Genomic DNA, 13,553 nt, shown 5'->3' with positions numbered 1-13,553 from the left:
TTTTTCCAGAATGCTATATTTAAATCAGTAAAATTTCCCGAAAATTTGATGACCTTGCGTTATTTGTTTCTAAATATAGAACAAAGCATGCGCTTTTAACCTCAAAAACCAAATTTGTATTACGCAGTTTGATCATGTTGATATTGATTTGAAAAAAACAATAGAAAACAATGAGATAATAAACAAGAATTGTTGCAGACCCAGCTTGACTTTAAAGTTAATGTAGATCTACCTTTGATTCACAGTTGCAAACTCACTGAATCGATATATGGGGCGGTATAACTAAAATACGCTATTTTCGCAAAAATAACTTGGTTTTAGCCAAAAACTAACTATATATTGGTCAAAAATGGTATTAAGTGCCAAAATTAACCCAATTTTCAGATTTTTATCAAAATCGTATTTTCGCGAAAATAACTTTATTTTCGATACCTTATTTTCGTATTTTAGTCAAAAAATGTTATTTTCGGGGCAGGTCTGATTTTTGTTTTGTAAAAATATTAAATTGCAATTTCTTTTCAAAACATGATTAGGTCATCTAACATTATCTGTAGATTCTCTTTTTGAACTTATGCAGTATGTCGAATCTGATTTGAAATTTTCAAAAAATTCTTTCCGCATGGAATTAAATGCATAGGATATACAAAAAGTCGCAATATCTTTCGGCAATGTCAAATGTACTTAAACAAATCATTACTTTATTTGTTTAAGTACTTTGCATATTATAAATATTGCATTTCGACGATCATGTTTGGTGTGCCTGTAATGTATATGTGTGCGTATGTGTTGTTTTTAAACCCGTGATGATTATATATAGCTGCTGTCTTTGTCTTTCGTTTGGCTATAGTTTATGTAATTGTTAAATGACATGAAGATAATTCTTAATGAATAATAATGGGCGGAGTGAGCGTAGAATGTCCCCATGATCGGGTGTCAACCCCTTGTAAAAGTGAGTCACATGGGGTAAAAACTTGGTCACTATAGGTCAAATCTTGGATTGGTCAAATTTTGTTCATTTTGGCCAAATTTTACCTGAAACATTACGTTAGGAGATAGCAATAAAGAAACTCCCAAATGTGCGCTGTTTTTTTACAAATAGGGGAGGGGGAGGGGCTGTTAGATGAACGGCATCGGTTTATAAACCAATATTTCCCTTCAAATGTAATGTTTGCGAATAAAATAAACTCAAAATGTACTAGTAAAAAAGCGCGCAGTGACAGTTTGAGCCAGAGACGGTCTATTTGTATCACATTAAACCCCTGTCACACTAGGACCGAGTTCCCACGTCATCCAAAACATTATCCAGAACGCGGATCTGGGCGCGATAGAATCGCAAGCATCGCCGCAGCAATGCAATGGCATCGCCAGTGAACGTGGTGGGGTTGCAAAGAACGCCCAGCGCCGGCGCTTACTTTGACTGTGTTTGAGCATGCCCAAAACAAACGCCGTCGTTCAGCGTTCTGACAAGAGCACAGAAGGGTTGCCTTAGCAGGGCAGTAAAGTCTCCTACAACGCCACAAGATCGCCGCAGTTGCGCACAGAGGTCGTAGTGCGAACGCAATGGTTATCGGTAGCACCTGCACCGCGATCATAGGGCGTTCTCCAAGATGACACTGCGTCTCTACCGTTCATATGTGAACAGAACAGAACAGAACAGATATTTTATTAGACTTATACAATTGTACATCGTCTTAATACATATAGTTATACATAAGTTCATGTCATTTCTCTAAACAAACTAAGAGGATTTTTTAATAAATTTAAGGCATGTTGTCAAGCAAAAGTCAAGAATTGATTTCTAAGTAACTAACCTTATAGTATGTATTACTTGATAACATTGGCAGTGAGGACAATTATCTTTAGTAGTGTACTTATGTCATGTTATTAATTATTGAGTTGCGTATAACAAATGCTTGTTTCATATATTTACAGACATTCATAATTTCAGTCTTGTCATACGAAGTCAGTAATTTATGAAACTTAAAAACAGATGGGTTTACATAATACAGTGGTTTTATAAAAAGTTTACGTATTTGCGAATAGCACCTACAAACACAAATGAAATGAAATTCATCTTCAATATCTAAGTCATTACAACATAGGCAATAACGTTCATTGCGAGATATATTGTTGCGTGCATATCTTCCGGTTTGTATTCTCAACGGATGTACAGAAACTCTAAGCTTGACAAAGTATAAACGTAAATTTTTAGGCGCTAAATCTAGATATTTTTTCATACTCGAATGAGGTTTTAAATAGTCTATACATGTCTAAAACAGTACTCTTACTTATATTTCCGTACCACTCTTGTTTAAAAGTATCTATCACTCTACACTTAAATTCGCATATGAATGTGTTAACACATATAGCACTTGGGTTATCAAAAACATATGCAAATCCATAATCGTTTAACAATTTTTTAACATTAGAGACCCAGTTTACACACCCTTTATTACAATCATTAATAGCCTGGGTGTAAACATATTGGATAATAATATTAGTACTACGATTAAGTTTGAAAAAGTATTTTATAATTCTGACATACCTATTGATATATAAGGGATATCTCCCGAGTTCTCCATATACTGTAGCATTACATGTGTTTATTTTAACTTGCATCAATCGCTTACAGAATTTTAAATGTATACGTTCTATTTCTTTTGACTTAGTATAACCCCATATTTCACATGCATAATTCAATATCGAACCAACAAAAGCATCAAATAATTGACAAAACAGTTTAGGACTTAGGTCATATTCTTTGCATTTATATAATAATATATTCATAGCTTTAAGGGCTTTCCCAACCAAATGCTCTTGGTTAAATGTATAACTTCCAGTATAATTTATTACAGTTCCTAAATAGTTAAAGTTATCAACTACTTCGATAGTATGACCATTATATAACCAATTCTCATCTTGACGTAGTCCACCGCGTTTACGAAAAACCATTATCTTAGTCTTAGATGTATTTACTTTTAGACCCCATGCATTGCAATACAAATAGAGGTTATCTAAATGGGATTGGACTTCCTGTGGAGACTTGCCTAAAATGGCCATATCATCTGCAAATAGCAACATAATCAATACAATATCATCAATATTTAAACCAGAATTATTGTTATCTTGCATGAATAGTTCTAGGTCCTCCACGAACAAAGAAAAAAGTATCGGGGACATAACCTCCCCTTGACGCAGGCCTACAGCGTAACTAAAATAGTCAGAGTAAGATGCACATGATTTAACACCTGACTTAACATTTTCGTACATATCTTTAACTACTCTAAGTAGTTTACCTTTTATACCAGTATTATATAGTTTTAGCCATAATGCATTGCGATAAATACTATCAAAGCATTTAAGCAAATCAACATAAATTACATATAGTCGTTTATTTTCATTAATATACTTTTGCACAATAGAAATAAGAATATAAATAGCATCAACAGTTGAGCAACCTTTTCGAAATCCGAATTGCGCATCCGAAATAGTGGCATTAGCTTCGCAAAATGATTCGATGCGTTTGTTTAAAATTGTTGTAAATACTTTTGAAAAACAGCTTACAAGTGTAATTCCTCTATAAATGTTAACGTCATCAATAGATCCTTTTTTATGTAAAGGAATAATTACACCTTCTGTCCACTTTTCCGGATAGAAACCCGTTGATAAAATGCTATTAAATATGTCACAACAGTGGCTAGATAATATATCAACACATTCAATAAAATACTCATTTAAAATACAATCGCTACCAGTCGATTTATTACGTTTCAAATGTTTAATTGCGCAATTTACTTCGTTGACTGAAATAGGTTCATCTAACTCTGGAAATGTTAAGTTACTTTCGTCAAAGTCGTGATTCGAACAAAAATGTTCAGCCTCAGCATTATTACAATCAGACGTATTGTTACTAAGATTTTCAAAAAAAATCTTGAAATCTTCCAGAGAAATATTACAATTATTTAATTTATTTTTTGATTTAAAGAATTTCCAAAATTCTTTAGGCTTACTTCTTCTTAAGTTTTCAATTTCTTTCATTTTGATTCGAAAGGCACAACTTTTCTTTTTACGAATTAAATCTTTGTAATATTTCTTTCGTGAACACAGTGCAGACCTATTTACCTCAGTCTTATTTGTATTAAAATTACATAAAGATTCTTGGTACAAATTCCTTGCATTAACACAATCATTATCAAACCAATCAGCACTTTTAATGCAACTTTCCGTTTCAAAACACGGTTTATTACTGTAATTGCATTGCTTTGAAAACAACGGATCCGCGACACAACGGATTGTAGCGGTAAATCTATCTAATGTGTCATTTATTGATACTCTATTTAAACAGTCTATATTCTCAACAATGTCATTGAAAACAGGTAGTTTTGTGATTATACCTGAGCGAAATTGTTCGCGTAGCGAACTGTTCCATTTATATTTAACATCGGTGTATGTTTCATACTGAGGCGTGAAATTGTTACAATACAATACATATGTGGCGCGTCTACAGTGCTTACATGAGGTTTTATTTTTTCTTGATCTCCTTACCCAATCTCGTGACCGAATCACAAACATACGCACCAAATTTGGTTTTAGCCTTTAATATTCATTTATTTTTATTTGTTCATTTCGGTAAAAATAACTAGCTAACAAACTACCATACATACCTCCCTACATACACCTTAATATGTGGGTATGAAAACGCCAAACAAAAATTAATTATCTGCGGACCAAGACAAAAAACAACAACTAACTCCCAGCGCATGTTGTATTATGGTGAAACAGTAAAATATAAAATTAAACATTTTCTTTTATATATAACTATCAAATACGTAGCTGCTACAGAATAGTGCAACTATGTTGGTAAGTTGACTTTGCCTATAGAACTAGCTGTCCTACATTGGCACATGCCAAGTACACACATTTGAATTTAACAACCAAAAACATTGATAAGTTTACGTTTAACAACATTAAACATATAATGAAATCTTAACTTCCTCTAGATGGGCTAACTTTTGTATTAGCTTAGTAAAATGAATCAATATAATAAATGGGCACATACTTTTGCATGAGATAAGACATTGTTCCAATATATATATATATATATATATATATATACACTGACAACAAAGGTGGCATTTTTTCATTACTTCCACATTTAGCTAAACTACTACCAATGAGGGAAATTACTATGAAAACAAAATGTTTTAATTTCCCATAAGATCTGAAATCTATTAAGTTCACAGAAAGTATGGATAGCACAGCATTATTTTGCACCAATATGCCAATGTCATATTGACATTTTTCCATGTTTATTGGAATGATTGTATTGTATTCATATACTAATATATGACATGAATTAAACATGAATGATGCAACACCATAAGTCCCGAACTGGTCGACCTGTGACCCCATAGTTTTCCATATTGGGTCTCCAATATTTATATTGTACAAAAATTGTGACTACTTGTGACATAAAAAGACCAATGCAAACAGGTTGTTGACATGATATATTTGTAATAGGGTATTAAAGTTGATAACCGATATGGTATATACAGGGAAGAGGAAACCATATTCAATTTTTAGCTTTGCTCTCACCCGATATGGTTCCCTTTGCCCCATATATACCATATCGGGTCACCTACTAGCCCCGTTACTTATAATACGTATACATATAGAGTTGATGCCTTAATACCAGATTTCTTTTATGCCGAAATACAAGACTCTAGCACAGCGCATAGGCAATTCCGGTGAATTCAGCCGTGCTGGAAAATTCCATCTGGCACCCCCCCATGCCAGATGAGTCACACGCGGTGACGTAATACTTTTATTTCTTTTATTATACACCTTATTTATAATTAATAATTGTGATTTCCATAGATGAGTTCCTTAAAGTTTAACATTAGTTTTACAAAAACATACCTTCAAAACAAAACAGAATAACCCTTAAAAAGACGTGATTCTGGAGGAACTTCTTGACGTATGCTGTGAATAAAAATCAGCATGACGTCAGTAAACATCATCACACGCACTTTTTGGTGAAATGTACAAAAATGCGCTTTTCTAGGATTTTGTTCACAAAATATGTGGTTAAAAGTTTTATTCTAGAAAAATAACTGTCATTTGTTTCCATTCCGGATACAAAAATCCGACCCTCAGGCACGCTGTGTAGCCGGTAACTCGGCAAGCCTCGTTACCTGGCAACAAAGGTGCCCTTGGTTCGGATTTTTCTATCCAGAACGGGAACACATGACAGATATTATTAATCTTTATTTAAAGTCGGATATATGATAACAAGAAGCATTAGCTCAATGAGCTATTTTCCAACAAGAATAACAAACATACATAACATATCTAAACATAACAAAGAGCTGGTGACCTGTTAAGAAAAGCATATAGCTTTAAATAGGTACAATATTGGAAAAATTATATACAAAAGCTGTTTCTTAATATACTCATGCATTGAATTACAAAAAGTATGATGGATTAGAATTTGAAACAAACATGAATAGAGTTTAGCACTTGTTTTTTAATTTGATAATTATTACTCATATTAGAAATTGCCCACTGAAATCTTTTCTGGTATTTGAATTCCACATCTTGTCAAGTGGGTGTAAGCAAGTAAAGAAACACTAGCAAGCTTTTTGGTGGCTCCAGATCATGTTTATTGAACTGACAGGGTTGTTTCCCCATTTCCAATAGTTCGGTATGTAGAATATATATCACATCTTATGTTTGAGTTTGCTTGCAGCACCAGCATCCAGGAACCAGTGCAGCTCTCCATCTATGGGCCTCACCCGGGCTGCTGGCAGGGGCGGGCTCTCACCTCCCTCTAACACACGCTGTAACCAACAAAATTAGTTTGGTTAAAGTATCATTTGAATATAGCAAGGTTATGATAGAGTTGTCTGCTTGGTTATGATAAGAGCGTATTTCTTATATAATGATCATACTTCAGTTTGATTCCTGCATTGGGCCAAATACTGGTGTTGCTTAAAGAAGTCATAAACCAATGGCGACCACTAAACACTTGAACCACTATACTAATTATGTAATAAAGTTAATTTAAAAAAAAATATCATGTTACAAGAAACATATGATATATACCATGATACTGTAGACTGAAATATTTTCGTATTGTGTGCAAAGCATGGCAGACATATAGATATTATATGTATGTTGCTGTGGTTGCTGGCGTTGGTGGCTTTGGTTCTAGACAGGCCACACATCTGACTTACGGAATGCTTGGTTCTGGCCAATTTTACCATGTTAGAAATTATCTAACCTATAAAAAGGAACCGTGAATAAAAAATTAAATTTGACCCAAAAAGAATTCTGAAAAATGGTGAAAATAAGAACCACATGAAATGAAAACAGAATACTGTGTTACACACACCTGAACCATATCAGCCTTGCCCTCACCACAGGAGGCAAACACAGCACAACGACAGTTGTTAACCACAGGCAAGGTCATGGTCACCCTGGCTGGAGGTGGCTTAGGGCTGTCCGATATCGGCGCTACTATTTTCTCCTTCTCCTGTTGAAATAGACAAAATGTTTGAAGTTGTAATACAATCCAGATAAAGGGATTAAAAGGCAAATGACACTTAGTATGTATTTTGATTCAGAATAATTTTAAGTCAATGCGTTCCAAAGATCACCAGTCCCTATCCTCTCCTCAACTTACACAAATAGTCAAACCACAATTACAGTCTACCTCCATGAGTGGTTGTCCAGGGGAGATAGAGCTGGTTTGGCCCAAGCAAGGAGCAGCATGCCAAACTTGGGCCAACCATCTCCTCTTGTCTACTTACAGAGAGGGACAGCATATAACATAAGCCTACCTGCAGGACAGGGTTTCCACAGAAGAGGGAGCAGGTGTGGCCATCTGGATCCATCCTAAGGAGCAGCATGTCAAATAGGGGCAGACTCTCATTTCCTCTCCTGACCACACCTCAACTTACAGAGATGGACAACACAAAACACCAGCCGACCTACAGGAGTGGGTGTCCAGGAAAAAGGGAGCAGGTGTGGCCATCTGGATCCATCCTAAGGAGCAGCATGTCAAATAGGGGCAGACTTTCCTTTTCTCTTCTGACCTCATCTCAATTTACAGAGGACAACACATAACACAAACCTACCTCCAGGAGTGGGTGTCCAGGAAAGAGAGAGCAGGTGTGGCCATCTGGACCCATTCCAAGGAGCAGCATATCAAACTGTGGCAGACCATCTCCCGGGAAAACCTTCCTTATTTTGTTTGCATAGTCATCCGCACATTCTGAAACTGTATAATCATGATAATGACAATCTGTCAAACACTGGTATCTACCTACTATTGAAAGAATATTAGAAGAAGTGAAATAGAAGAATATTGTTTCATGTTTAGGTTTAGAAAATCCATTGTCAATAGAATTTGAATATATAGATAATTATTGTAGCAATTTTTCTTTAAGGGACTAGACAACAGATGATACAATTGCAAGAAAATAGAAAATGGAAAACAAGAGCTGTCACAGAGACAGCGCGCTTGACTATTCCGCCACTTTTCGGTGTATGGATTGAAAAGTTTTGGGGAAACATGCATGGATCACTGTTAGATTAGATTTCAATGCAATACATGATGTGCTGAGATATTTACATAAATTGAATTGGAAATTATTTGAGGTGGTACGCAAACTTTAACCTAAATTCTAAGTCGAAAAAGGGGCATAATTTTGTCAAAATGCTTGATACAGTGACCTCCTCCTGTGTACAGGTTGGTGGCATGATGGTGAACAAGCGTGCAAAGTTTCAAAGCCATATATGAATGGACTTAAACCTAAATTCTAAGTAGAAAAAGGGGCATAACTTTGTCAAAATGCTTGATCGAGTTACCTCCTCCTCCTATGTACAGGTCAGGAGCATGATGGTGAACAAGCGTCCACAGTTTCAAAGCCATATGTCAATAGACTTTGAAAATATTTGAGGTGGTACTCAAACTTTGACATATAGTCTAAGTAGAAAAAGGCGCATAATTTTGTCAAAATGCTTGATAGAGTTACCTCCTCCAGTGTAAAGATTGGAGGCATGATGGTGAACAAGTGTGCAAAGTTTCAAAGCCATATGTCAATGGACTTTGAAAATTATTTGAGGTGGTACTCAAACTTAAAAGTAAATTCTAAGTAGTAAAAGGGGCAATATTTTTTCAAAATTCTTGATAGATTTACCTCCTCCTGTGTATAGGTTGGGGGCATGTTGGTGAACAAGTGTGCAAAGTTTCAAAGCCATATGTCAATGGACTTTGAAAATTATTTGAGGTGGTACTCAAACTTAAAAGTAAATTCTAAGTAGTAAAAGGGGCAATATTTTTTCAAAATTCTTGATAGATTTACCTCCTCCTGTGTATAGGTTGGGGGCATGATGGTGAACAAGTGCGCAAAGTTTCAAAGCCATATGTCAATGGACTTTGAAAATATTTTAGGTGGTACTCAAACTTTAACCTAAATTCTAAGTAGAAAAATGGGCATAATTTTGTCAAAATGCTTGATCGAGTTACCTCCTCCTGTGTACAGGTTGGGGGCATGATGGTGAACAAGTGTGCGAAGTTTCAAAGCCAGATGTCAATGGACATTGAAAATATTTGAGTAGGTTCGCAAACTTTAACGTAAATTCTAAGTAAAAAAAGGGGCATAATTCTGTCAAAATGCTTGATAGAGTTACCTCCTCCTGTGCACAGGTTGGGGGCATGATAGTGAACAGGCGTCTGAAGTTTGAGGTGGTACCCAAACTTTAACATAAGTGGTTACGCCGACGCCGACACTCGGGTGACTAGGATAGCTCTCCTTATTCTTCGAATAGTCGAGCTAAAAACTGACAATTCTAGGCTTGATTTGTGGAAATTATATATTTGCCACTTTTTGGACCATCTGGTGTCTAGCCCCTTTAATAAATTACTATTATTTTAAATGTCAAAAAGGAAAATTAATGCACACAAACCTGACAGGGAAGGATCAATTGGGAAAATGTTATCAGGGTTCATGTTCACCTTGTCCACTAGGCCTTCTTTGTAGGGTGTGTAGGTACAATCGGCACTGTCATATTGGACGTGCCTCTCATCACAGAAGAATACCCGCCACTTTGACCAGTCTGTGCTTCTTCCAGGTAGACCGCCACATAGGTATTTTACCAGACTTCCACCTGAAAAGTGAAAAGAGGCATAATAGGCAGGGGCATAACCAGACAGAATTAGATTTCTCTTCTTGCTTGCCAGTCACAAGTTTGTTCCCCTATGGTTTTTTTCTTCTATAATGCCCCTAAAAGCTATTTCAGTAATGTCCACACAATTTGAAGTATACTTTTATATCTTTACCTAAAATAAGCCAGGGTGCCAGAGGAAAGAGGGCAGATAAGCAGGGTCTGAGGGGCCGTGGCAGCCCCATGAGGACAATCGTAATAAGCTTTTTGGGCACAGGAGTGAGAATTGCCATGATGTTCAATGCTTCACCCTTTTTCAATGCCTATAAGGCTGGCTTTACTGATTTAATCTGTCAAGCTTTAAATATAAAAAAACATCTTCTGATATAATTATAAACATTGAAAGTACATGATGCATAATTATTTTATTTTATAAATTAGTATTGTATGATATTTGATCTCAAACTAAAACAGATATAAAAATTATTTTATACTGAATATACATTTCCATTTTATCTGATACGTTCAAAAATGAATCATTTGTTTTGTTCAAGTAAATACTCATGCTTGTGCAATATATCAGGAAGTATATAATGTATTTGTGATAAAATTATATATGCATGAAAAAAACTTCTGAAGTTTGGATCAAATTTCATTTTGGATGATCTGATGCATAGTTTCTTTAAACAAACAACAAATTCCACAATACATTTACATAATTAATGCAATAAAATATATAAAAACAACAACAATGAAAGGCCAACTTGGACCATCTGAAATTTACCAGTCTGATATGGTAACTGGGCCAAATTGATGCAATACCAAGCTTTAACCATCCTTCCTCAGCACAGCCCTTGATATACATGTGTGTAATCTTTATGCTGCTATAATCATTAAATAATGCTAATTTTAATCTATCAGTAGATAATAAATATTTTGACTTACTTTAAATAAACAGTACTTGTTTTTAAGACAAACATGTTGTTAACTAAGCATTTATTTAATCATGATTCCCATTAAAGACTAAACCATGAATGAATCTATATAATACTGCCAATACTATAAAACTTAATTCAAAATTTCAAAATAATGCCCTCAGTGTAAATGATGCGGAATTAATAACCATTCTTCCTTATAAATGTATACAAAATAGTTAAATATGTGTAAAGAAAAGAATGGGACAAATTTAGAACTTGAATTTATTTTGATCTACTGAGTAAGTTATATACTGTGTTGAACAACCAGATGTTGAACAACCAAAATTAAGAGTTTGCATTACATCCTTTTTATCTGACTATTTTATTTGTTTTCTACATTATGTTTATAAATATAACAATTACTTGGAGTTATGAAACCTTACTGTGTCATAACCGTGAACAACTGTGTAAAGTATTAAGTCGATTAAATGAACGTAATTGGAGATGTGAGTGAAAAATTCAAGCTCCCCTAAAACTTTAACCAAACTTCCTAAGTTGATCAGTGGCCATAATTTGTTTATAGGATAATATGGAGTAATGCAACCTAATTGTGTGATGGTCCATAACAACTGTTATAAGTATGAAGTGAAATGAATGAAGGGTATTGAAGTTATAAGTGAAAATCCCAACATGCCCTAAAACTTTAATGGCACACAATTTGCCCAAAATCTTTAACCTAAGTTCCTAACTCAATCAAGGGCCATAAATTGTATTTAAGATAATATGGAGTAATGAAACCTATTTATGTGATGGTCCTGAACAACTGTTTGAAGTATTAATTGAACTGAATGAAGTGTATTGATGTTATTAGTGAAAATCCCAACTTTAACAACACACAATGTGCCCTAAAACTTATGTTCCTAAGTCAATTAGGGGCTATAACTTGTATCTAGGATGGTATGGAGTTATGCAACCTAATTGTGTGATGGTATTCACTTCAGAACAACTGTTTGAAATTTGAAGTGAATTGAATGAAGGGTATTGAAATTATAAAGTGTAAACCCAGACTTGCACTAAAGCTTTAACTGGATGCTGACGCTGGGGTGAGAAATATTATAGCCCTCCTTATACTTCGAAATAGTCGAGCTAAAAACATTTCAAACTCTATCATATTTTATCCATTCATACTTTTGTATTTTAATTTAACTAACATTTTGTGGGAAATGAAGTTATTGCAATTTTACCAGGCCAAAAAAAAAAGTCTTCAACATTTTTACGCTCAAAAGTTGTACTCCTCTACAAAAATGTTAACATAAGGACAAGGGGTCACCAGACAAATAAATCAATTTAATGTAGAAAAATCAGATACCTTTAGAATTTGTGTTGAGTGTGGATTTTTTTGTTTTAGCATAAGAACAAACATTCTCAATTATAAAAATATAATATGTACATTATAAGTTTTTGAAAGAATGTTGAAAGACAATGTTGACTGCATCCCCAAAACTAATTGTATAGTACAATTTACAGCACAACAAATATCCATATTTTTCAATTAATTACTTTTTTCTGAAAAGTTTTAATTTTTAACTTACTCTTACATACGAAAAACAACTTTGGGTGGATACATCTTTATCATATATGCATTTAATGTTAACTAGAATTGTGAAAGAACAATATGCATACGGTAATTAAAACATGCAACATGATTGAAACTTTTGCAATAGTCATGATTCAACTTTTTTAAAAATGTATTTTATTATTTTTATTCTTGATTAATTCTTCGTTAATATGAAAATATATTATGAAATAAATTATTGTTGGTTTTGTTTTATTATCTTTCCAAAGGTAAGTAATCATTGGTCATTTATTGTTAAACTTTTTTTTATTGTTTTTATTCTGATATATTATTCATTTTGAAAATAAATTATGAAATAAAATGTTATTCTTTCATTTATTACTATGTGTCATTTATTTGATTTGAAATGTCTTCGTTTAAGGGGAGGCCTAGGCTTTTTAGAAGTTGAAATGACAAAGTGGTTGGAAAGTCTTCAAATTTCAAAAAGAGAAAGTGGTTGAAATGTCTTGTGGTTGAAAAACCATGCCCCCCTAAATGGTTTAGAGTAAGCACAACAACAAAATTATAACGACTGGTCAAGAGTACGAATAACTAATCGGCAAATTGACATATTTGCATTGCTGTGAGCTTTCAAAAATTTACCAGAAAATCCAACTGTAAATATACCACGTTGTTCTATTGCTTTGTTAGCCTTTTCAACGACAAAAGAACACAGTTTTTCTGCTACAAGTTTATCTGTTTCGGATACCGAAATAATGGGCGCCGCCATGTTGAAAAATAGTCTTTAATCAAAGCGACTACAGATTTTAAATATTCAATTAAACATTATTACAGAAAAAGAAAGACACATAGGATAAAGAAAATATCAAACATCTCTAATTATATAAAAT

The 13,553-nt window shown here is 34.0% G+C and overlaps 1 protein-coding gene across 1 annotated transcript; it reads right to left on the bottom strand.

Moving 5' to 3' along the window:
- Positions 1–4,751: 4,751 nt before the first annotated feature.
- Positions 4,752–13,438, bottom strand: LOC128224886 (6-phosphogluconolactonase-like). Its single transcript, XM_052934976.1, has 5 exons — positions 13,306–13,438; positions 9,973–10,173; positions 8,139–8,281; positions 7,394–7,534; positions 4,752–6,839 (listed from the first exon to the last, which is right to left on the bottom strand). Exons 1-5 carry the CDS (start codon positions 13,430–13,432, stop codon positions 6,720–6,722), a joined length of 732 nt encoding a protein of 243 aa, XP_052790936.1. The 5' UTR covers positions 13,433–13,438; the 3' UTR covers positions 4,752–6,719.
- Positions 13,439–13,553: the final 115 nt, after the last annotated feature.

Source organism: Mya arenaria, chromosome 17 (assembly GCF_026914265.1).
Source record: "Mya arenaria isolate MELC-2E11 chromosome 17, ASM2691426v1".
NCBI classification, from domain to species: Eukaryota; Metazoa; Mollusca; class Bivalvia; order Myida; family Myidae; genus Mya; species Mya arenaria.
This window is presented reverse-complemented; position numbering and strand designations above follow the sequence as displayed.